Source organism: Lissotriton helveticus, chromosome 1_1 (assembly GCF_964261635.1).
Source record: "Lissotriton helveticus chromosome 1_1, aLisHel1.1, whole genome shotgun sequence".
Classification (NCBI taxonomy): domain Eukaryota; kingdom Metazoa; phylum Chordata; class Amphibia; order Caudata; family Salamandridae; genus Lissotriton; species Lissotriton helveticus.
In genome coordinates, this window is record NC_136057.1 from 1,894,720,822 (window position 1) to 1,894,747,621 (window position 26,800).

Below are 26,800 nucleotides of genomic sequence, written 5' to 3' on the forward strand. Positions count from 1 at the left end.
AGCAAGTGAGGGTCCTGTCTGAAGGACTTTAACCCCTTCGCTGCTAGGCCTTTTCCCTCCTGTGCTAAGCCTTTTTTTTGCGATTTGGGGTAGTGCGCGCTTAGGCCCCTGTAACTTTTTGACCACCATTTGCGTCCTTTTCTTCCAACATCATGTGGATTCTAAAGGTGCCCAGGGTGTGTGGATTCCCTTGGAGGGGTCCCAGAAATTAAGCAAAATACAGTGAAATGTTAGTTTTTTTCAGAAAAATTGGAAAAACGGGCTGCAAATGAAAGCCTCTGGGTTTTTCCCTGCAAATGTTATCAAAAAGGGGTTTGTGGGGCTGAAATCTCCATTTTCTCAGCTTTTAGGGAATGACAGTCTTTTGTCAGAGAACCAACATTTTTCACAGTTTTGGCATTTTTCTGGGACATAGCCTATTTTTGCTATTTTTAGAGCTTTCAACCTCTTGAGTTGAGATGGGATTTGTAGAGTGCTACTTTGTCCGTAGGCGTCAAGGCGCTAAAGATGGAAAAGCTGTGTGCTGAGAAGGTGGGGAGTGCAGATTACAGGTATGCCTCCCTCAAGAGCCAGGTCTTCAAGGCCCTTCGGAAGAGAGAATGGGAGGTTTGTCCTTTAACTTCGGCCGGCAGGGTGTTCCAGATCCCTGGGCGCAAGGGAGAAGAAAGCCCTCTCGCCCCATCTGGCCTTGTTGATTTTGGGTACAGCAAGAAGATATTTGTTAGCTGAGCGAAGTGCCCTGCCGGGTACATAGAGGGTCACCAAAGATCTGACGTCTTCTGATCCAAGACCGTGTAAAGCACGGTGGGTGAGACAAAGGACCTTGAACTCTATTCTAGCCTGGATGGGGAGCCAATGCAAATCCTTCCTGATTAAGGTGCCTGAATCAGATCTAGAAGCATCTACGACAAAACGATCTGCTGTGTTTTGTACTGTTTGAAGGCGCTGTACCTGTAGTTTATTAATTCCTAGGTACAGCGCGTTGCAGTAGTCTAACCTTTAGGAAATTAGAGCCACCGTAACCATTTTGCGGGCCTCGGTGGACAGATAGTGTACTAATTTCCTCAAGGTTCTAAGGACACCGCAGCATGTGGAAGTCGTCCTGCTGACCTGTTTGTCAAAGGAGAGCTTGGTATCGAAAATAACACCCAAGTTCTGAGCGGACTGAGAAGGCGTAGGACAGGCTCCAAGGGCGGAGGGCCACCAGTCCGTTGACCAGATCTCCTCCTTACCTCCAAAGATCAGCACCTCCGTTTTTCCCCATTTAATTTGAGGAAATTCCTCACCATCCAGCCAGCAACTTCTTCCATGCAGTGTCTAAAGTTTCGAGCTGTGATGCCAGCAGTTTGTTGGAGAAAAACCATGATCTGGGTGTCATCGGCGTAGGATAAGACTTCCAGCCCAAATGATCTAACAAGTCTGGCAAGCGGTGTTACATAGATATTAAAGAGTGTGGGGCTCAGGGACGAACCCTGAGGCACCCCGCACTGCACAGGTTTATCTGGGGAAAGAAAATCACCCAGTTTGACCCTCTGCGCACGGCCTTCCAGGAAAGATTTCAGGAGGCTAAGCGCCGGCCCGTCCACTCCTATCTCCCTTAGGCGTTTGGTAAGAATGGAGGGAGATAGGGTGTCAAATGCGGCTGTAAGGTCGAGCAGGACCAGAAGGGTAGTCTGGCCACTGTCGACCTTAGCACGGATGTTATTTGTGACAACTGTCAGGGCGGACTCAGTGCTATGTGCCCTCCGGAAGCCGTGCTGGGAGGGGTCAAGAAGGGTGGAGCTCTCCAAGAAGGCCCTCAGATGGCTGTTTAAATGGGCCTCCAACATTTTTGCAGGGGCTGGGAGAAGTGAGATAGGCCGGAAGTTCTTTAGAATCCCAGTATCCAACTAGGCCTTTTCTAGGAGGGGCTTAACTATGGCCATTTTTCAGGGGGTCGGGAAGACACCTTCCTGGGTTGCCAGGTTGATGACTTCCAGAAAAACAGGAAGAAGAACCTCTCTGCATTCTTTAAAGATCTTTAGGGGTCGAGGGGGATCCTGATTTAAGCTTGTCTAGATGCAGGTTGAGTTGTTCTAGAGAGAGCAGGGGGAAGATGTTAAGATAACCCTGTGATGACTCAATGGGATCTTCTTTTGCGAGATGTAGCACTGGGGCAGCTGAGGGTCCAGGTTCTTGATTAAGAGCTTCAAGGCCGGAGTAGATGTCAGTTATCTTTTCTCTGAAGAAAGTTGAAATCTGATCGCAGAGCTCCTGAGTTGCTATAGTGGGATCAGGGGATTGCAGAGCCGACAAAGACTCGACAATTTTGAACAATCCCCTAGTGGAGCTGAGGGAGGCAGTCAGTTTAGAGAAATGTTCTTTCTTTTTCGCAAGCACCGCGGTTTTATATTCTTTAAGTAAGAGCTTTTGTTTAGTCTTTTCATCTGAATCTAGATTAGATCTCCAGAGCCACTGTCTCCTACATCCCTGCCTTAGTGACCTGAGTGTGTCAGAGTACCAAGGCGCCGATGGGCGCTTTCTAGCGGAGTAATGCTGCTTGACTGGGGCTAGCTTGTCCACTGCCTTGAGAATGGAATTATGCAGGTCAAGAGCTGCGCTGTCAGTATCCCTTGCTGATGACAAATGGTAACTGGACAGAAGGAGAGCTAGTGAATCACTATTTATCCCTCTAAAATTCCTTTTTGATTCCCATTTACTGGGATCTGCTAGGGGAGTGACATGGTTAGGAGATATGAAATCCAGGGGGATAGCCATGTGATCTGACCAAGACAGAGGTAGAGGAGTCCCGATCTCTACTCTAGGGTCGTTGGTGAAGACCCCGTCCAGAGTATGTCCAGCAGTGTGGGTGGAACCCTTTACTCTCTGTGAAAGACCACAGGAAACTAATAAGTCCAACAGAAGGTTGGTATCTGAGGAATTATCCATCTCCAGATGGAAATTAAAATCTCCAAGAATGGTAAAGTTGGGTCTATCGATATAGGGTTCCAGTATCTTAAGTAGGTTTTGGCAGAAGGATGGCCTTGGGCCAGGAGGCCTATAAATGAGGATCCCAGTGAAAGAGATTGTAGGGGAAGGATTGAGAGAAAAGTATAGGGCCTGGAAGGAGTCACGTGGTGAGGTAAGATGTTCGGTTCGGCAACTGATGGAAGATCTATGTAAAATAGCCAGCCCCCCCCCCCCCTCCTTCCAGTTAATGGTAGAAATGAGTTTGAAAGCAATAATGGATCCTGGAAAGCTATACATTTTCGAAAAGTAGACAAAATTCTGAATTCAGAAAGGGGTAATTTGTCTTAATCCATGAAGGTTTCTTTATAGAAACTAACAGTTAAATATTGGAATAATTGAAAATTTGTTGAAAAAACAGCCTTTTGTCTCAACGTTTTCACCTATAACTTCTTGTAATTTTGACAGCTCTTGGAAAGCAATATACCGTTACATCCGTTAGACTTTCCTGGTTGTGGGGATATATAGGACTTGTAGTTTCACCAAGAACCTGACGAACCCAGAGCCAAAAACTGAGCAGCAACTTGCAATGGTATTTTATTATTTACTGGGTATAGAGCACTTATTCTTGGAAAATGTATACATGGAAAAATCGGTATGAAAGACACCTATGTATTTCTGAATTGGGTACAAATTATAGAGTTTAGAAACAGTATATATTTGCACATTTTCAAAATTGGGAATACTCATACTGTTGCAGGGTTTCTGTACTCACACAGAACTGTGCACAGAGGAGTGGAACCTCGGCAAATTAGGGTGTCCCAAAACTTACCTTAGCAACCAACTCACCCCTTACCGAGCTAGCTACAGTGTCTCATTGGACATATCAAACACCCAATGTTTAGACAAACCAGAACATGAACTTACAGTACCTCAGGGTACGTGGGACTCATGAACACTCTTTCGTTATATTATCATTACAAACCAGAACATGGAGTAAAGAAGACACATGTGCATTTGAAATGTTTATTTACTAATGCCGTCTTCTCAGGCGCAGTATCTTTGATAATACAAGTATACTTATTATCAGTAGCAAAATTATCAGCATAGTTACTAAGACATAAAAAGCGAATGGTGACAGCATGTTAACATGCTGTAATGAATAAGAGTTAACAACACTTATATCTCACCCTCCCTAACACATATATTATATTATTATCTAAGAAGGTCTCTTTGGGTTGTTTTAGGGCGGGCCCATACCTTAGTGTCCTAGCATGAAGGAATCACATCAGCATACACCAGCTCTCTCTGCATGTGCACCGCATCAAGTGTGTTAACAATTCTCGTGCAAAGCAATATCAATCCCGCCTCAAGCCCAAGTTGGCAAAGGCTGCACTTGTGTTATGACTATGAAGGCGTGGAGATCAGACCTCATAACAATTCCATATCGTGTTGCTCCTGAAACTTCAGCACTCTCCGTGCAGACATGGTTTATTAAACAAAACTGATATCAGAGCAATAACATATTATTCTCACATACACCACGGCAAACCACTAGGTTGAAAGCTAAGTCAACAATTAAGGGTCGTGTGCAGAAGTTGCAAGAAAGGAAAAATGGCGTTTAAATCCGAAATGTACCTATGCTAACTTAACACGATATAAGGATATATAGGAGCTATACAACACCCCCCCATGATCCGAGAACGGACTAAATAAGGTAACAGAAGTGCCATCACATGAGAGCAGAATCCATGTATAAACGAGCATGAATAAAAATTCAATTATAAAAATTAATGCCAAAAAATAGCCCACAAATATAATGTGGCTCAAGCCAATAGGCAAGCAAAAAATAAAATGTCTTGACCAAAAGTCAATAAAATCAAGGAAATGCTATCAATCAGCATGTCAATTTGAGGCAGTGTCTATGATAAGACTGTATATGAAAAGTAAGCTGCAACAGCCTCCAGGAGGAAGTCACTGTCCTCATCCGAAAACAGTTCAGCCATCCAATTTAAAAGATGAAAGGAACATACGTGATCTTCCAGCACCGCATCCTCTATAACCATCAGAGGACAGCTCGGTGGGTTGTCAAGAAAACTCCGTTCCAAGAAATTTTGCGCTGCCGACAACACATCCCAGGGACCCATTAGTCCATGTGCCACCGCCAAGGCCATAATCCTTTCGTCAGAACAAACCAACTCGTGAGCAATGATAGGACTCATCAGTTGATCAAAATCGACGTCAGAAGATATTGGTCCGCAGAGACACAAATCAATGGCCCAAAGGAAATCACAGGTCAGGCAGTGAAATACAGGCTGGACACAGGTGAAATAGGAGAACCGAAAAGATAATCCAAACGCCGTGCTTAGAGTCGCCAACGGCAGTGTGCCATAATAATCAAGCATGCGGTTGCGAAACCGCGTCAGTAGTAACTGTGCGTGGTCTTGCACAGGAAGGGCATCCATATTTAAAAAGGCAGAAAACCACCAATGCGCCAGCCGCTAATGCAAGCAAAAACGGGAACCCTCCAAACAAGGATGAAAAAATAGAATGGAAGAAAGCAGGGATGACTCCAAAAATCTTCTCAAAGGAAGTCACGAGACCACCGCTAACAACTTTAAAAAAATGTGCTAGGCCCGTTGTGGAGGATGCGTTAAAGATAGAACGGACCATGGCTCCGAAATGCAAGGGCAAATCAGTGTTTAAAAGAGCCTGAACCTCCGTGCGGGTGTTAGCAATGTGAAGCACGAAAGTTTCACGGGCCGAGCTCAAGGCCACCTCTTTCTGGGACAATAGAGCTCTTATTCTAGCCATGCCGCTGAATTCTGCTCCCAAGGTCGGTATCTGTGGCCAAATGGAAGACTCCCTATGTTCACGTGTGGGAGGATAAAGAACATTTCTGCAGCAAATAACTCGCTCACTAACCGTTACTATGAAAGCTATACCTTTAATTAAACCACAGCAGTTTTCATTATTGAGCATTAAATAACTACCATTCTCTAACAATTTAAACGTGGGGATGATAGCAGGAACTGGCGTGCCCTGTAAAACGCAAGCCATATTCGGTCGGTCCTTGTTACATGAACCGTGTAACTGTATGTGTCTGCACATTAAAGAATGATCTGGCGTCTCAGTACACTCATCCCCTGTTAGATAAACCTCTTGTTCATCCTTGAAACATCTGTATGTGTATGGGAGTGACCAGACCTCATGAAGAAAACCGCTACCTAAGGGTTCAAAACGACCTATTGGCACATATTTCATACAATTTGAAAACTTATATAAAGCAAAAGGCAGCGTTATTAAACCGTGGATAAGCCACGTAGCAGCAGTGGTCTCTGCCACAGAAAAAGGTAAAGATTCCAATCTTTCAATATGGAGCATAGAAAAGGAAGCATCACGCATTGAAAGCAAGCGTTGTTTGTCTGTCAAATTAAATGGTGCAAATAAAGAGGAAACGTTCATGTATCCCCAGGGAACTTTACCCATTTTTAGAGTCTGTAGTGTCCATGCAAACTGCATGATTGAACGTAATTGATTTTGACCATGGTATAATACAGACACTTCATCATGCACAATATCAACAACAGACGACACAATATTATCTAATGTGTAAATTCTAGAGGAAAGCACGTTAATGCTATTGTCAACCACTGCAAGCACTTTCTCAAGATTTGCCTGATCAATAGCCCTAAGGCGTGAAGCAGCCTCAATCTGTGAGAGTTTCCAAATTTCATTGTAAACACCATATAACCACCTTTTCGACCTGCCACTAGCTGGGCCCTTAATGAAATCATTCAAATCCACGTCTGCATTCAGTTTGGAAAGGTGATACTTAACCGCAGGTAAAGTTGAATGTTTCAGCCAAGCTTGACACAACTTGCCAACAGAGTAAGAGGTGACAGTATGACTCAAATCAAAACGGGGATCAGATCTAACAGTCTTAAACCCGTCAGTTATATTTAAAAATCTTTTTTGGCAAGAATCAGCACTACGGTGCCAAAGCAGCCAACCCTTGGGAGTCATACTGGAAATGTCAAAGGAGGAATTCAGAAGCAGAGCCTGTACATCTCTAATGGACAATTTAGTAAAATTACTCCAATTCTCATATTCCTCCAACTCCGGGAAAGACGGGGTGTTTAACCTTTTAGACGTAGCCAATCCAAAGCACGTGGTCTGGGAAATGGTTTCATTTAAAAACCACATATGATTTGGGATGAGACATGCACGGTGCAAAGCCTCAGTGCCTTGTACCTGCCAGGCCTTTGAGCCCCAAACTGATTTAAGGTCTATGGTATCCTTCCATAACTCATACCCTCCAGTAACTAATTGATCCAGGAAGGCCTTTGAATATAACAATTTTGTATTTGTAAGTCGAACCTTGGACAGTGGCTGTTTGTGAAATTTAAAATAAAAGGACTCGGGATTGGACTGATTAAAGTCAGTGAAATAAGTATACTTTTTAAGAAACGTTTCTGAACTCCCTTGTGTTGGTGCTGGGCAATGTTCCCACTGAGTAAAATTAACCGCATCCCTTCGGGAAGATGTCTTGTGTAAGAAGTGATTGCCATAATGTTGGTAACAGAACAATTCACCATAATTAGCAGATTCTAAATATAAATCCTCAGCATCAAAAGCAGCATAATATTTCAAATCTGAAAACAAACTTTCCACAGCATTAACATCCCAATCATCAGAACGAATGTTTTGTTTCACCACATCCCCCATATTAACTCTTAGTACATTAGGGACATTAACGACTTCCGTTGGACCATGAATCTGAAAACGAACAGCATCCCACGCGATTCCATCCAGAACAGGCCACGCTGTGATGTTAACCAAAGTCAAGTCTCTTTTTAATCTGTGTGCAGAATGTGAAGAGGAAAGTGGGGCCAAAGTTCCATTTAAATGAGTAATGCAAGTTCTCTCCTCGACATAGTGTCCATTCATAATCCGAAAAAAATAAAACACAAAACCAATTGACATAAAAAGGTAAACTGAAAAAAGGACCAGCCAAATGTATATCCAAGGAGGTATCAAAAAATGTTTTTTAAACAGGCTAGCATATAATGCAATTTTAGAGGGTTTTTTCGAGGCAAGGGAAGCAGAGTCAAATGAAAATCTGGATTCCGTGGCTAAACGAGCTTGCAGGTCAGGCATGGACAAATCAGTGGGGTATGTATAGTCTGTCTCATCAAGGTTAGTTCCTGGTAAATTATTCAATAATGGACTGGAAACAGCAGGTAAGTCGATGGCCACCTCAGGTTCATTATTAGAAGCAGTGGGCATAATTGAATTTCTCACAATGGAAGGACAGGAAACAGCCGGTGTCATGCTAAGAAGAATCGGCCACTCTGTGTATCTTGACATTGTCAATAGAAATAAACCTGTTTTCCTTACGACCTGGAAGTGGTGGTAAAATGACTGTTCTTGTGCCCTTCACTCCAAGCACTGGGACCGGAGCTCGATAGGAGGGACCAAACTCTTTCTTGTTGTCGATCTTCTCTCGAACCAGTTCTCCAACTTGGGGTAGCCAGCCAACTACCGGGATCTGCAACGCATCATCCGATGTGGAGGGCAAATGTTCCTTTGCAAGAGTGTCTCTCGTCTTTTGTAGATTCTGTAAAACATTGCAATGTTCATCTGCGTCAAAGGAAGTGGCGCGAACCACCGAGTCTAGACCGTCAAGGTCAGGGACGAACATCTTGATGCCAAAGAGCATTTCGTATGGGGTCCGCCCACCCAGAGACCTTCTAGGGAGATTATTAAGAGCACGCTGCACGCCATAGAGGTGAGCCAGCCAATTTCTGCCAGTGCCTATAACTCGGGCTGTCAAAGATTGCTTTAAATCACGGTTCATTCGTTCAACTACACTATTACCCTCGGGTCTGTAGGGTGACGAAAACTTGACTTGGACCCCCATCGAAGTCATGGCATCCTTATACGCCTTAGAGGCGAAAGCCGGACCCTGATCCGAATGGAAGGTACCACAGGCAAAAATCCCTATAAAGATACGCAAATCTCTGATGACAGTCCGGGAATCAGCGCTGCGATGTGGCCATAACCACACAAAGCGTGTGCATGAGTCAACTGCTACTAAGATGTATTTATACGCAGTATCAGATGAAAATGGACCGCAGTGATCTAAATAAACACATCCTAGTGGTTTATTAGAAATGTACAACTGAGTCTGAGGCGGACGCGTAGCAGTTGAAGGTTTAATCTGCTGGCATATGTCACAAAGAAGGACATAATCACGCGTCTGTTTGTACAGTCCCCGCCACCAGAAACGTTGTTGTAGTTGCGTTACAGTGGCTGAGACGCCCGCATGCGCAGACGCCACACCTTCATGAGCCGCTGTAATCAAGTCTGTTCTGCGATCAGAGTTGGGAATCAGCCGTTCCCCAACATCAGGAATTGTCACAAAAGGAACCTTTTCGGGACTTAAGTGGTATTTATACTTCGAAGGGAAACCCGAAGGATGTTTACTTCCCTTCTCAGAGGCAGCAATCGCTGCCAAGATGTCGCTATCAATCTTGGTTTTAGACCTAGTAACTGCTGCAACTAAGTATGTAGATACTGCTGATTTCGCTGCTTCATCAGCAAGCGAGTTGCCAACAGCGTGAACTCCCACGCGCTGATGACCGAGAGTATGAATCACATAAACGAGTGGCAACATAGCCTTAAGCTCTGCCACTCGAACCCAGATCATTTTATGTTTTATTGTGCTACCCTTGGAATCACGAAAATCATTTTGAATCCAAAAGAACAAGTTTTCATTGTAAGACTGGACACAGTAGTAAGAATCACTTACAATTAGAGTAGTAACACTTGGATCTGCGTACTCCAAAGCTAGTAAGAGAGCACGAAGCTCTGCCAATTGTGCGGTGCAATCGCCCAGGGGCAACGTGTGTACCTCCCTGGAAATGAACTCATCATTCAACATAGCACCGACCACAATGGCGCATGCGGAAACGTAGGCATGTTTAGAGCCATGCGCAACCTGCGCCGACCCATCAGTGTAAATGATGCAATGGAAGTCCTCCAAAGGTCGCATCGCCAGAGGAGCAGGATGAACGAATTCATACTGCAAGTACTCCTGCGACCGTAAGGAAGCGTCAAAAATAAACATGACATCCGAGGATGACAATGACGCAGCCCACTGAATCCACCGAGGGTGCAAAGCCTTTGAATTTGGTACACTGGCTTTAGTGACTGCCTCCAAATGAGGACAGGGTGTTACCACTAGCATGCGCTTCCCCTGTGACAGAGCACGTTCTTTTAGAATTGCCATCTGTACCGCAGTTAAAACCTTTTCCACTGTGGGAAACCGCATCTCAGCCGAAGTGTACAAGTGTGACTTGTAAGCAATAGGTACCGTGTCACCTTCATTAAAAGTGAGGTACGTGAAACCCACCGTCCCAGGAATTATTCTTATGACCAGGTTGGTGTGGTTATCACGAGTCAGTAAATATTTAGAAGCGAGCAGATCAGCCTGCAAGGATTGCAAAATGGCTGAATGCTCAGGCAGCCAGCATGATTTTGAGAAAGTTGGTTGTATCAAAGCATACAAAGGCTTGATACGCTGGGCATATTCCGGAATGTAAGTTCTGCCGAAATTCAAAAAGCCCAGTAAAGACTGTAATTTTTTCAGTGTTGTTGGAGCGCGTAATTGTGCGCACTTCTCCAAGAAGTGAGGAGCCAAACCTCTACCTTCATTGTTGAGCTCATAGCCCAAAAACAACACTGTGTGTTCAGCAATGTGCGATTTTGCAAAGTTGAATTTGTAACCCATGTCTGCGAAGTTGCAAACAAGAGAATTTACTCGACACAGATGCTCCCAAATATCGTCGTCTGTGAGATATATGTCATCCACATACGAAAAAGCATCAGGGTCGAGTGCCTCCAGAATAGAGACAATTCGAGCGGTAAATACACCAGGACTATTCTTGTAGCCCATTGGAAGACGCCGGAATTGCTTTTGGACTCCAGCGCTTGTAAAACTGGTCCATTGGGAGCTAAAGCTGTCCAATCTGTGGGCATAAAAACCATTGGATATGTCAAGCGTTGTCTTGAAACGCTTACGCACGAGACTATCCACTAGGGCAGAGCCGTGGGTATTCTGTACTGCACAGTTACGGCAATGCGAGTTTAAATGCCGGTAATCCAAAACCAAACGATATGATCCGTCAGGTTTATTCACAGTAAAAAGGGGATTATTCATCGGTGACACACACGTTTCAATAACTCCCTGATATTCCAATTGTTCAAGGATTTCCGCGACGGAAGATTGTGCTTCACGCCGAATGGGATATTGAGGTTGAGGCTGCGGCTGAGACCGCAACGGAATTTCGTGGCAAGGCGACAATTTATCCCAACCACATTGGTTACGGTACAGAGCCGGCGCGAGAGCCCGAGCCCACTCTTCTGCAAAATGCTGCGCATGCTCTTTCGAGACAGTGTTCGCGAAACTGGGTAGGATTACCTCCTCCCCTCGCGGCGCCGCGAGCACAAAAGGTGGGGGCCAGTCAGCCTCCGAAAGTAAAATATCATATGTAGAAGACAGATTCTCCCAAAACACACCTTTAACGGTACGCTGTATGTCACCTTCAATTAACAGGACAATTTCATATAGTCTTTCAGGGGGAGCAAGTCTCGTATCCGCTGTTTCCATCACAACGTAGACATCAGTCGCTGTCACCCTCAGTAGTGGACGCAGCGCCTCTCTGACTATGGTTATCTCCGCCGCGCTGTCCAGCAAGGTCAGAGCCCACGTCAGATTCCGAAGCCGCGTTCTCACTATCTGTGGCATATCGATGCGCTGTTAAGGCTGCGACTTTCTTTTTCGCAAACTGCGGACGCCTAGGCGTAGAATCCTCCTGCTTCACTGCGCCGTCCGTCTGGCGGGACTGGCCACGTCCTTGTTGGCCACCACGTCCACGTCCACCCCCTCCTCCTCCACCGGTCTTCGGGGCCGATGTGTCCTGAAAGGAACGAGGAGAGCGTTGATCAGAACCCTGAAAACGATCAGGCGATTTAATCATCGCGCGGTCGCGCAAATCATAAACTTTTTCGGGTGGCGCAGGAGCTTGTATTGCAGGAAAAGTACCCTGAGTCCGCGTTGTCTGCTTCCCCTGTGTCTGTTTTTTAGGCCAATTTTGTTTCTTGGACTTGGGCTGGGCATCTGTCACTGCAGATTGTCCCTGTGGTTGTTTTTTCTCCTTCACTGGAAAATATTTCAGACCCCTACTTGTGCGGCCAATTGTTTTATAAGCGGCCACCACAATCTTTGCTAACTGGCGGGGTTTGTCGGCATCGGGCAGAGCAGCCAAAGCATTCGACACCTGAAAGTTAACTGCATCTCCTTTAACATTGGAGAGAATGAGATCACTTACAATCTCAAAAGAACCACACAGGCGCATACCCAATTCAACCGCTGCCTCTGGACCGTGATCATTCTGAACACGTCTAACGATTTCAGGCAGGGCAGTCATAGACGGGGTGCCGAAGCACCTTGTATAAACTGCCGCAAATGTTTTTCCCCAGCTGTCACAGTCAGCAAGTTCAGGAGTAATATCCTTCGGTAGAGTAATCGTCAACATTCTATGTTTATCAGCAGGAGTAGAATTCGGAAAAACCGCCTCCAGTTGATCAAACTTCTCTGCTAGCCAGAATGGGAAGTCATCGTTGTCAACCGGACGCGCACCAAAAACCGAATTTACCATCACTGGATTGAGACGCATTCCGCCTCGTTCCAGGGGAGCGGCCGCACCCCCCTGGGGACCACCAGGAAGATGTCGACCGATGTATTGCACTAAAGCACGAATCACGGAAATGGAAACTACATGCAGCCTGCGAATTTCTGCCAGGGTGCAAGCCCCGTGATTCGGGTGCGGGGTAAAGCCACCCAACGCAGGCCAATTAGTACCTGGAATTGAGAGTGGGCCTAACCTCGCAGGGGACATAGAGTGGGGGAGGGCGCCATCAAACCAAACTCGATGCTGCCAATGATCAATAGGTATTTCCAATGCCCTGTACGGCGTATATTCAGCCGGGACATCCGAGGCGGTGTAGGAGTGGAACAAACCAGAATTAGCGTCCACAGCCGGAAACGTAACCCAAGAGTAAAACAACTCGTAAGGAAACGCCGGATCTGCACATACCACGAAAATCACAGCCATCCCATCTACTGGGACTTGGTACGTCTGAAGATGGTTGCGTACCGCTACGCGACTATGCTGCGCAATAGCCACCGCTGCCGCCATTACAGAATTGGAAATAAGAAAACACAAAGAATACTTTGTAGCACAACTGGGTAGTAATTCAAAGAAACCGTTTAAGAAAGAACCAAGCTTGAATAAAGACCTATTTCAAAAAATAGGTAGGTTTCACCGACACCCCGTTTTCCGGAAACGGACGTGAAGGGGTTAAGGCATGAACGATAAACTACTCGAGTGTCATGATATAAGACCACCGAAACCGTTGGGCGCCATGTTGCAGGGTTTCTGTACTCACACAGAACTGTGCACAGAGGAGTGGAACCTCGGCAAATTAGGGTGTCCCAAAACTTACCTTAGCAACCAACTCACCCCTTACCGAGCTAGCTACAGTGTCTCATTGGACATATCAAACACCCAATGTTTAGACAAACCAGAACATGAACTTACAGTACCTCAGGGTACGTGGGACTCATGAACACTCTTTCGTTATATTATCATTACAAACCAGAACATGGAGTAAAGAAGACACATGTGCATTTGAAATGTTTATTTACTAATGCCGTCTTCTCAGGCGCAGTATCTTTGATAATACAAGTATACTTATTATCAGTAGCAAAATTATCAGCATAGTTACTAAGACATAAAAAGCGAATGGTGACAGCATGTTAACATGCTGTAATGAATAAGAGTTAACAACACTTATATCTCACCCTCCCTAACACATATATTATATTATTATCTAAGAAGGTCTCTTTGGGTTGTTTTAGGGCGGGCCCATACCTTAGTGTCCTAGCATGAAGGAATCACATCAGCATACACCAGCTCTCTCTGCATGTGCACCGCATCAAGTGTGTTAACAATTCTCGTGCAAAGCAATATCAATCCCGCCTCAAGCCCAAGTTGGCAAAGGCTGCACTTGTGTTATGACTATGAAGGCGTGGAGATCAGACCTCATAACAATTCCATATCGTGTTGCTCCTGAAACTTCAGCACTCTCCGTGCAGACATGGTTTATTAAACAAAACTGATATCAGAGCAATAACATATTATTCTCACATACACCACGGCAAACCACTAGGTTGAAAGCTAAGTCAACAATTAAGGGTCGTGTGCAGAAGTTGCAAGAAAGGAAAAATGGCGTTTAAATCCGAAATGTACCTATGCTAACTTAACACGATATAAGGATATATAGGAGCTATACAACAATACTAGCATGAGAATTATTGGTCATTTTAAAAAAAAACTATTTTTTACACAATGTCTTTCATTGGGAAGGGAGAAATGCATGAAAACTCAATAGGTAATAACAGTTGATATACAAATCTGAATTACCCTAAGTCTCCCGATAAAAACGATACCTCACTTGTGTGGGTCGGTCTTGTGCCTGCGACAGGAAACGGCGCAAAATGCAACGTGGTCACACCTCAATTTTGCAGTTAAAAATTGACCCTTTTATGGCAAAGTGCCTAGCTGTAGTTTTTGCACCCTAGCTCTGCCAGCACCTAGGGAAACCTAGCAAACCTATACATTTTCGAAAACTAGACACCCTGGGGAATTCAGGATGGGGTGACTCGACTGCCTACCACCAGGTTCTGTTACCCAGAATCCCTTGCAAAGCTAGGAAATTAACAAACAAAACGCATTTTCTTCACATTTCTGTGGTGGAAAGTTCTGGAATCTGCATGGATCAACAAATTTCCACCCACCCAGCGTTCCCCCAGGTCTCTCGAAAAAAATGGTACCTCACTTGCCTGGGTCTGCCTAGTGCCTGCGACAGGAAACAGCGCAAAACGCAACGTGGTCGCACCTCAATTTCGCAGTGAAAACGTGCCCTTTTTTGGCAACGAGCCTACCTTTTGGTTTTTTAACCCTAGCTCTGCCGGCACCTAGGGAAACCTAGCAAACCTATACATTTTTGAAAACTCGACACCCAGGGGAATTCAGGATGGGGTGACTCGACTGCCTACCACCAGGTTCTGTTACCCAGAAACCCTTGCAAAGCTAAGAAATTGTGAAAAGAAATGCATTTTCCTCACATTTCTGTGGTGGAAAGTTCCGCAATCTGCGTGGATCAACAAATTTCCACCCATCCAGCGTTCCCCCAGGTCTCCCGAAAAAAATGGTACCTCACTTGCATGGGTGGCTCAAGGACCTGCAACAGGCAAGGGCCCCAAACCTAATGAGGCAACATCAAAATAACCTATCACTAACCAACCTGGTTTTGCAAGGGGGTTCCCATGAGTTTTTGGACCGGGGCTCAGCGGCCATCTAGGGAAACCTACCAAACCCACACATTTCTACAATGTAGACACCCGGGGGCTTCCAAGGAGCTATGGCTTGGGTGGATACCCCAACGTTATCTTACCCAGAATCCCTTGCAAACCTCATTTGTTGCTGAAAAAAAATCATTTTTTCCCCACACATTTTTGTGTGGGAATGGGTGGCACCACTGGGCTCATACAAATTTCCTCCCACCCAGTGTCCCCCCAGGTCTCCCGATAAAAATGGTACCTCACTTGCGTGGGTGGCTCAAGGACCCGCGACAGGCAAGGGCCCCAAACCTAAGGAGGGGACATCAAAATAACCTATCGCTAACCAACCTGGTTTTGCAAGGGGGTTCCCATGAGTTTTTGGCCTGGGGCTCGGCAGCCATCTAGGGAAACCTACCTAACCCACACATTTCTAGAAACTAGACACCCGGGGGAGTCCAGCGAGGTATGGCATGCGTGGGTCCCCCAATGTTTGTTTGTGCCGGCACAAATGTCCTACAGCCCAGTGTTCCCCTTGTTCTCCCGAGTAAAATGATACCTCACTTGTATATATGTGTTATGTTATATATTACAACTGGGTCACATTAAGGGCACGCACAATTAGGTGGCGCACCACATATGGTAATTAATAGCGATACATTTTTCCCGGAGTGTATCCTGTGAGTTGTGCGGATTATGAAAGACTACCTTGAGTATGAGCATACCTTGGAGAATTATATAAAAGTGTGTTACACGAAGCAGCACAATAACTGGTTACACACATGGCCATAACCTTTGGGTGAGTGGTACAGATTAATCAGGAAATTATCATGAAGCCTGAGCTGCTAGATAAATGCAAGGATTACACCCTGCCACGCTAGTCCAGATTGCTTCTGAACAGTGGGTATCCGACCCTGCACCTCAACCCTAGAACTGTTGCGTAATATACACAAAGCCAGCAACTGAAGCAATTATGCACATCCCCTCCATCTATTGCTCCAGACCTTTGATCATTTCTGTCATTATGCCAGTTATGAGGGTTTGATTTTATTTTTTTTCGTTTAGTAAGGTTAAGTTTAAGAGTTGGAGCGCAGTTAAAGCACTTTAATAAATTCACTGCTGGTGTAGCGTGCGGATCAGTTTGAATGAGGATAAAACTGTTTTCTCCTCATTGCTGCAGAAGCTAGGTGGCGAAAATTTATTTTTGGGAGACTATTATGGTAGGGAAATCCTTGTTGACCATTAGATAAAGTGGAAAAGCTCTGCTTTTTCTCTGATGCGGACCTTCTCAATGTGCTTGTGAGCACCCTTGTGTCTTGGGCACAGTACTGCACTGCTTACTGTCCCTCTGATGAATCAGTTTGTCCATAGTACTACCTGGGCCTGCGTCCCCTATATCTAAAGTCGCGGATTATGCATCATAAATTTGGGTGCTTGGTGTACTAAGAGGGAAAACAGTGTTTGTTCCTAGGACTCATGGGTTCAAGGCAGGGCCCCTTTTCGCTGGTAGCACATGCAGATGTGCATTTGAACCCTCTCCTTGTTTAGCTGCATGATGTCAACAGATAATGTAATTTAAGAAGAAAATAAAAACACTTCCATTCTAATACTACCTCTTCATACAAGTATTTTGTTCACTGGTACCTAATGTGTGTTTCACTTTTATATCCAGAATAAAGTATCCGTGGCCATACATTAGAAGGATATTGAAAATCACGGAATATTTCAGTGACCATATAAAGGAATGGGGCAGAAGCCATAGTTGCTTTAAGGTCCTGGAACTCCGAGGTCACTTGCAATATCCTTTTAATGTATATTTTGTTCCTGATGATGCATGGTCATACAGTCACATTTCCTGCAAACCACTGAAAGAAATCCTTAGTGTCTTGTTCTTTCATATTGGTGCAGACATGTAGAACACATTAATAACAAATGTGAAATTAAATACACAAAGAAGGAGTTAGTAGTTTGTTGCAAAAAGATATTCGAATGAGTTCAGAAGTCAAAGTGTAGAAAACTAAAATATGTAGAAAGAGGCAGAGATTTTAATTTCCTGTAGTGACCTTTAGTGTGCAAACAAATGTTAACAAATATCTCCTTTCTGCTCATCATTTGTGTGTTTGAGGGAAAAATACCACAAGAATTAAAAGCCAATTTTCGTCCATGCTTTGTTATAAACCGCAGCTTTAGGTATGTATGCTCCGTGACCTCCCTTTCATCTTGGCTGCTGCTGACAGGAGGCCTTGTGACTCCAGAACTCAACTCGGATAACTTATTACAGTTAAGCAGCTTTGTCATTTTATTATTACAGGCGACTCCAGACCAGAGAAGTCGCCTGTGGTAAGGAAATCTGAAGCAGGCTTTTATTCAAGGGTTGCAGGCCCCATGTATTGTAAATGCTGTGGATAGTGCACTCTGCAGATGCACCGCTACCTTTTATTTAAAACATTTGAAATCAAGATTAAGAAAAAAACTACTGATTTTTGTGTATGCTCTGATTTCAGGTGAAATATATGTTCCATTATTCTTTTCAAACATGTTTTATTATAAATATATTTTAACACCAGCAATAACCTCTTTGCTTTCCAGAACAACAGTATTTTGAAGTGGAGAAGCGCTTGGCCCAGAGTCAGGAGAGGCTTGTGACCGAGACGAAGGAGTGTCAGAACCTAAGGGAAGAGCTCAAGAAGTTAAGTAAGTATACTCTAAAAAGCCGAGTGTCTGCGTGGTATGCTTTCCTGTTACGGCGGGATTTCTGATCTATTGCTATAGGTCTAGATACCAACTCAGGTCGACTGAACCGTTGATACCTGTCATAGAGTAAAAGGCAATCCACTACTAGGTCAATCAGTTAAGGACTTACACCACTCTAAAGAACTACTTGCTACGAATAAGTTTTAAAAGTTTATTATAAAGCCAAAGTTAACTGGAGATACAAACATCTCAAAATAAGGTTCAAAAGATATACTGGTATCAATACAAACATACATTTTCTAAATGCTCTTAGTCGGCAGAAGAATATCACCAAAACCAATTCAAAAATCATCAGAGTTGCAAGAATAGACACAAGCTGTAGCTTGTGAGTCGTTTACAGAAAGGAAGAAAAATCTAGATTAGACTGTCCCTACACTAGACTAAGTGACATCCCTATTTAGTAAAATCTTAACCTAAAAAGGTGTCAGCCGTGGTGACTTCCAAAGAAGATCACTCACTTCCCTTAGTCTTCGTTGTGAATCGATGTCTCGCAGTTATCCTATCTGCCTACCCATCCGCTCTCTTAGGTTCCTCAGACCATCTGCCCTAACTCCACCCAGGGGTGCTGTCCCTAATACAAAAATCACATTTACAATAGAAACGCCCTTTAGAGACGCCCCTCACGTGGTGTCGGTTCTGGCATTTTCCATGCTGATACTCCTCTGGGCCCATCATTAGCGTTGACCTTGCTTCTCAGGCTCTTCTCCGACAGGACGGTACCCCCCAGGAAATTCATGAAGCCTCCTCCAGGCCTGTGCCTGACTCCCTGAACAAAACTCTATTCATCACTCTCTTGATTGGAACCTCCTCGAACCTGCAAACAGACACTTGTACAGTGGGCCCCAAATTCCGGCCTCCACCGTATCTTCTAAGTCGTAAACCTTCGAGCAGGCTCTGCAATTTATGCTTAACATGACATTCCTCTAACTAGCACATGCAGATCAAAAGAAATGACCTTATCTATTCAGGCCTATTAGAATTACATGAAACGGGCCTGTGCACTCTGTAAACCTTTAATTTCTTAGTCTAAACAGTATTCTAACTTATTACACACAATGGTTATATGAAACACTTCTATAAAACATATATTTCAGTTCTATGATCAATAATACTTTGAATTACAACAACATTAAAATCCATATCATGTGAGAGCGTAACAGCACCTTTCATTCTCTGTGAACTGCCATGTGGCCTACACATTTCTACGTTTAGCAGTATTACATTCTCCTCTACCACAGCCACATAACATGGAATTTCAACATCATTCTAACATGTCTACACACTTCTACATTAGCTTTTCACACTGATATATGCATTCTATTTTAATTAAACACTCTTATGTATTTTCACTCTATAAATTCGACTCTTATGTAATCTTTACTAAACTGATGCAACGTGCTTGTAAATATGGTGCACTTCTATTTTTTTTTCGATTTGCGCTCTCTGTTCCCCCCTTTGATGACTTTTAGTAGTCATCACCATCACAACACCATCCCTGAGGTATGAACTGATTCAAAAAGAACTCGTTGCAGTACTCTCTCGTTTCATCATCTCTAGAGCCCTCAGACTCCTGTACAGATTATCCTGCATCGCAGCTAATCTCCTCTCCTGCTCTCTCATGGATCTCTGCAACCTATTTGATCTATACCATTGGTACAGCTGCACCAATCCCCACAAGGTGATTATACAAATCACTATTATGATGATAGGTTTCAGTATGTACCAAATGAAACCCTTTCCTAGGTTGGCAAACCAACCCCCAACTTTACCCATTCCATGGCCTACTTTTTCCCACACATTTACCTGTGTCAAATCCTCAATCTCATGATGAATTTCAGTGATGTTCCGTATATATTTTTCTAGAGGTTTTGAATTGTCTGGAATGTAAGTACAACATTCCTGAACCTTCAAAGCCTTACAGACTCCTCCCTCTTTGGCTAACAGAACGTCTAGAGCAAGTCGGTTCTGAAGAACCATTGCCCTTATCGATTGCATCTCTCCCTCCACCAGCATTAATGATCTAGCAGTACTGGCGGACAACCTATCTACAACTGTTGCCAATCTTCTAATCTTGACCTCATTCAGTACTATCCCTAAAAGAGGAAACATAGCACCAAATACGTCTCCAACTACCTCCTCATCGCTTACATCTCTTCTTCCTCTAGCTTGAGTTCCTCCCTCTATAATTTCTAGATCCTTAGCATGGTATATTTTGGGGGAAGACAATTGCTAAATAACATGATCCATACCAATTATCCGGTAGTTTCACGTATGCATTTCTTCCACAAACAAAATATACATTCGGGCTCACCTGCATTCCCTTCAAGAAATCTTTTGTATAATATTCTAATTGGAAAGCATGTTCACAATTTACTTCTCCCACAAACACATTCTCATAATAGGTATTACCCCTATATATACACAGTTTCCCTTTTTGCTCTCGATCTAAAGCTATTGGACCATTACTACCCTTTCTTTTGTGTGACCTTTCTTCTTCGGTCCAATCTGTTTTCCATTGGCCTGAAGCCTTTAAGATCTTCTTTCTCCTATACCGATCATCCACCTGTCCTATAAACCTTTTCTCAATTTCTGACACTTTACAAGTCAAATTATTTCTTCGGGCATGTGAAGTATCCAACGTTTTCCAAGGAATGAAAAATTTCTTTAGTCTATCTTCACTCTTATAATAATCCCACTTGTTCATGTGCTTGTAGTTTGGAACTTCTGGTAAAACAGCATCAAAATTTGAAAAATAATACTCAAAACCATCACGTTCATAAAATATAGTAAGCAACAAACTACATAAGTCAATGGAAGATGATATCATCCTATACCTTCGTCTACAGAGGCTGGCAATTGCATGCACACATAGCAATCCCTTGCCTCCATAGCATCAATATATTCATAAAGCAATTTAGCATATGCATTTAATTTGAAATTTCCCTGTGATTCATCCACATGCAACCTACGAGTCTCTGCTGCTAGTAAAGCTTTATCTTTCTCTGTATTGTCCCCCCTTTGACCAGCAGTAGTAGGTTTCTGTATCGATACAATTTTTGCTTCCTTTGTTGCCTTCTCTTCATTTTCATGTCCCACTACATATGATATAGTAACTACTAAAACTATAAGAAAAGTTACTCCCACTAAAAGTGTGCCTACTATGCATTTTGTCTTGCGGTTTGGGTTGCCGGCCTCCATGATCTCAAGACAGTGTAGTTCTGATTTTCTTTCACAACACAAAGTCTCTTTTCTTTGCTTATTCAGCCTTTCCGAACCACACCTGGAAGCTGATAATCCCTTCTGCAAGATCAGTCTTTGAATTCTATAACAACAGACAACCCTAGCCCTTCTCCGTCCACTAAATGGGAAGTCCCTAAATTTGTTCTTCTTCCACTTGGCGCTAGGTTATCTTTCAATCTGTTTATTTACAAAGTCTTTAGCAATCTGGAATCATACGTGTTCCAGCGGCTCTAATCACGTATTCTAATATTTCCAAACGAAGAATGATCTCCTCGAGTGTTGGCATCGTTGAACAAAAAGTCGGAAATTCTATTCTGTTTAAAACCAGTTCTCTTATCCTGCTCAGATATGGAGGATTGGGGATAGTGAGTGTCAGCAACCCTTCGACCTCCACTCCTGGTACCAACAACACTACTTCCAATGTTATGATTGGGTCAGTACTGGTCACTGTCACTTCCCTCACCCTCCCGGATCTCCGTGCACTGGACATCTGCTGCTAGGTAGGTCCACTCAGGAGTAGCGTATCTTCTGCAGGGCACTCGCACCCTCCTCGATCTTCTCGGACCTTCCTGTTCCTGTCTTTGTGCACCTTCGACCAAATCCGAGTCTTCAGATATAGGAGCAAGAGTTCTCTCTGGAGTTGGCTTCAAGCTCGGCCTCTTCTTTCTTTCAGGCCAACTAGCTTCTCCACGCCTTGTTCTCCTATGTCTTGTCCTCACACTCTGTTCTTGATCACTTTTGTCTTGATCTGTGTCTGAGCCGTATTCACAGCAACTTTCTCCTTCGGTGGCAACTTCAGTTTCACTGTCGTCCTGTCTTTCTTCTGCTGGATCTGTAGCACTCCAACTTCTTTCGACACCCCCACAGCTTGACTGATCCCCTCTAGTGGTTCGCCGTCCACAGCTGGATTTTCATCTGTGAGAGGAGCTGTTTCTTCTAGGGGTGCTGGAACTCTTCGAGTATGGGAAGCATGAATCCAGTTTGGCAGCCCTCCACACTTTACAGCAGTATTCGTTGTCCGGATTATTTGGTAGGGCCCCTTCCAACGCACGTCTAGGCAGTTCTTCCGGACGTGTTTTTTCACAAGCACCCAATCACCAGGGCACAAGTCGTGACATAGGTCTCTTGAAGATGGAACTTCAGCAGCCTGCACCTGAGAGACACAGAATGAATGACATCAGAAAGTCCCTTGCAATAATCCAGGATCAGGTCATCTGTAATATTCAACAACGCTGTAGTTGGAACAGACGGAAGTCTCATTGCCCTCCCCATTAAAACCTCATGTGGAGAGAGACCTGTCCTCCTGTCTGGTGTGCTACGCATACTCATGAGTACCAAGGGCAAAGCATCAGGCCAGCTTAATGACGTCGATGAACATACTTTGGCTATTCGGGACTTTAGAGTTCCGTTTATCTGCTCCACAATACCTGAAACCTCTGGTCGATAGCTACAGTGCAACTTCTGATCAATGTTTAATGCAGAGCAAAGCATCTTCACAACTTCACTGTTGAAATGAGTTCCTCTGTCTGATTCCAAGGAGGTCGGCACCCCAAAGCACGGGATCCACTCTCTAAGCAACAACTTTGCTACTGTGAGTGTATCGCACCTGCGTGTAGGGTATGCTTCGACCCATCTGGAAAATATGCATACAACCACCAGAACATACCTGAAGCGGTTGATTTTTGGCATCTCAATAAAATCTAATTGCATTCGTTTGAAAGGCCCCCCAGACCTTCCAATGTGACTCATTGTAACTGGTGTTCTTTTCCCTACGTTCAATTGCTGGCATGTGACACATCTTTGACACACTGCTTCTGCTGCAATCCTAAACCTAGGATTATACCAAGTCTGCCTAAATAACCTCAGCATGGCATCTCTTCCTAAGTGTACTGGACCATGTATCTGTCGTGCCATTGGACTCACTAGTTCATCAGGTAATACTGCCCTTCCATCTGCTGAATCCCACAAATCCATTTCACTTTTCACACAACCTGCTGTTTCCCATGCCTTTTTCTCAGAATCAGGTGCGTTCTCTTGCATGTCTTTTAAATCCTCCCAAGTATCAACTGTTTCTAGCATCATGTTTAACTCTGTCTTTTCCTGAGTCCCACCTACTTCCACTTCCGTGAAAGAATATCCTTGCTCCGCGCAGTATCGCGCGACTTCGTCTGCATATCGATTACCTTGCGACACAAAATCTTTATTTTTGGTGTGGGCTACACATTTAACGACCGCAATTGCTGCTGGACCTTGTAATGCTTCTAACAGTCGCACAAATTCCCCATTTCTAAAAGGCGAACCAGAGGAGGTCATGTAACCTCTCTGAGACCACAATTGCCCAAAATCATGAACTACACCGAAACCATATTGGCTATCGGTATAAATGGTGACTCTAATTTTGCTACCTGCTAAACAGGCACGTGTCAATGCAATGATTTCGGCTACCTGAGCGGAGTGTACTCCTTCCAGGCAAGCTTCCACAACTCCAGTAATGGTGCAAACAGCATAAGCTGCTTTCAACCGACCAGTATCGTCTCTTAAACATGAGCCATCAACAAAGAAAATTTCATCAGGGTCAGTCAACGGCTCATCCACAATATCTGGTCTTGGCTTGGTGCATAGTTCAGTCACATCAAGGCAATCGTGATCTTCATTCTTCGCCTTCTATATCATTAGGAAGTGGCATCAATGTAGCAGGATTCAAAACGGAGCACCTCTTAATGGTCACGTTCTCCACAGCAAGAATAACTTGCTCTCAGCGCGTGAGCCTATTATTGGTTAAGTGCTGTGTCTTGGTCCTGGTCATTAACAGTTATACAGAATGAGGTACATACACCACTAATTGGTGTCCCATTACTATATTTTCACACCTTTCAATGCTGACACCTGTTGCAGCAACGGATTTGAGACATCCGGGCAACGCTGCGGCTACCGATTCTAAAGTAGCCGAAAAGTATGCAACTGGTCTACGGGCATTTCCATGAGTTTGTACTAAAACTGACAAAGCACAACCCTCTCTTTCGCAGCAGTAAAGTGAAAATGGTTTTTCGTAATCCGGCATCCCCAAAGCTGGAGCACGGCACAAGTCCTCTCTCAGCTGTAGGAACGACATCAAAAATCCTTGTCCCATGGTACCGGATCACTCACCTCCTTGTGCGTCAGTTTTTGTAAGGGTTTTGCCTTCAGGGAAAAGTTAGCTATCCACTGTCGGCAATAACCGACCATTCCTAGGAACATCCTGACTTCTCTCTGTCGTAGGCGCGTTCATCTTCATTATCGCCTCTATCCTATCAGGTGACACCTTGCGCTTTCCTTTTTCTATCCGGTGACCCAAGTACTGTACTTCTGTCAGACAGTACTGCAATTTGCTCGGAGATACCTTATGCCCATTTTCAGCTAAATGGTTCAGCAAGGCGATGGTATCTATCTTACAAGCTTCTTCCGTTCCTGACGCAACAAGTAGGTCGTCTATGTACTGGACCAGAACCGAGCTCTGTGGCAGTACTAGACTTTCAAGATTTTTCTTCAATAGCTGGTTGAAAATTGATGGGCTTTCTGTATACCCTTGTGGGATACGACACCATGTTAGGACACGATTTTCCAGCTTAAAAGCGAAAAGATACTGGCTTTCCTCATCTAATGGAATTGAAAAGAAAGCCTGACAAAGATCTATCACTGTGAACCACTCAGCTTGGAATGGTATCTGAAACAATATCACTGATGGATTCGGTACCACTGGACAACATGAAACAACTATGTTATTAATCCTTCGAAGATCTTGTACTATTCTAAATTTCCCACTAGGTTTCTGCAAACCCATAATCGGGGAGTTGCATGGACTACCCACGATTTCCTTCAGTATTCCCTGTTGAATCATAGAGTCGATTACAGGTTTTATTCCTGCAATCGTCTCCGGGGTCAATTTGTATTGAGGCGTTCTTGGATATTCAACATTTGGTTTTACCATGATCTTCATTGGTTCTACTCCTTTGATCAATCCTATCTCTTCTCCAGTATAATCCCATACCTCTGACACTGTATCTCGTAAGTCCAGAGGAAGCTCCTCCACAGTCAGGGTAGAATACAGTTCTACGCATACTCTCGAATTTGCAACTTTAAAGGTAGCATCCTCGTCTGTAGTCTGTACCTCCACTCCCTGAGGTGTGCAGTATATTGTGCAGTTCAGTTTGCACAATAAGTCTCTTCCTAACAGACGCACAGGACTAGAATCACATACTACAAACTGATGTTCATCGGTGTAGTTTCCTATTCTCACTAGCACTGGTTCCGTCAAAGGGTTTGTCATTCTCTTATTTGCGACTCCTACCACTTGAATTGTTTCCCCCGACATTGGTAGATCTGGAACCACTGCCGATCTCAAAGTTGATCGAGTAGCTCCGGTATCTACTAAGAATGTTGTAGGACACCCTGCCACTTCAGCCTCAACGAACGGTCCTCTTTGATCCACCTCTAGAACTGACCCGAGGGTACAGTCCTCCTCTCTACTTACACGTCGTCCCGTCAATGGATCAACGTAGTAACACTCTTCATCGTCTATAAAAAGAGGCATTTGTCTATAGATCTTTCCCCCTGTCGTAATCTTTGGTGGCTGCGGGAACTGAGCTCGTGGAGCCGAAGTCCCCCCTTTGGCCACCTTACTCTTTGACACTGTCACCCTTTGAACTGGAACTTCTTGAACTTCCTCCTCCTCTACTTCTAGTTCTCCGTTTTCAGGGTTATAGGGACACTCGCGTTTCCAATGTCCCACCTGGTGACACTTTGTCTTTTTTTTCAATGTAGCAACGTCTATTCTAGGTCTCGGGTTTTCCTCGTTGTCCTTATTCTGACTATTTGGTTTCCTTCCCATCGTCCCTGTTCCCTGTTGCTGCTGTCCACCCTTTCCAGCCGACTGCATCTGCACCATCATCAGTTTCTCCTTTAGTTTCTTTGCTTTGGAATCTATTTCATCACTGCAATACCTTGCGTATCTCAAAATTTCATCCAATGGTTTGTTTTGCCAACAAATAAAATGTTGCTGAATCATCAAACAAATATCAGGTCTCAACCCCAAAACGAACTTCGATACAAACTGTCCTATATCTTTGGGATCCATTAAATCTAATCCACTGTATTGTTTGAACGTTTTCAGCAATCGCTCATAAAACTCATGAACTGTCTCCTTGGGTTCCTGTCTTGTTCGGTCTATTTTTACCCAATCTATATCTTGTGGTGGCACCTTCTCCTTCAGCCATGTCATCACCTTTTCATATTTTAACATTACTCTTTCTGACGGTCCATTAGTACGAGCATCCCTTTCTGGTTCTGCAGTTGGCCATTCGACACTAACCTTGCATGCTATCCGCAAGTCTCCTGGAACCACAATGTCGAATA

At 44.1% G+C, this 26,800-nt stretch overlaps 1 protein-coding gene across 4 annotated transcripts in view; it reads left to right on the forward strand.

Annotated features, from left to right (window-relative positions):
• TPR (translocated promoter region, nuclear basket protein) overlaps positions 1–26,800 on the forward strand; it is a 728,231-nt gene that overhangs the window by 21,622 nt on the left and 679,809 nt on the right. For all 4 annotated transcript variants that reach the window (XM_078642622.1, XM_078642637.1, XM_078642629.1 and 1 more), the window contains exon 2: positions 18,005–18,109. In XM_078642622.1, coding sequence (XP_078498748.1) covers positions 18,005–18,109 — 105 coding nt within the window. The remainder of the gene's footprint in view (positions 1–18,004; positions 18,110–26,800) is intronic.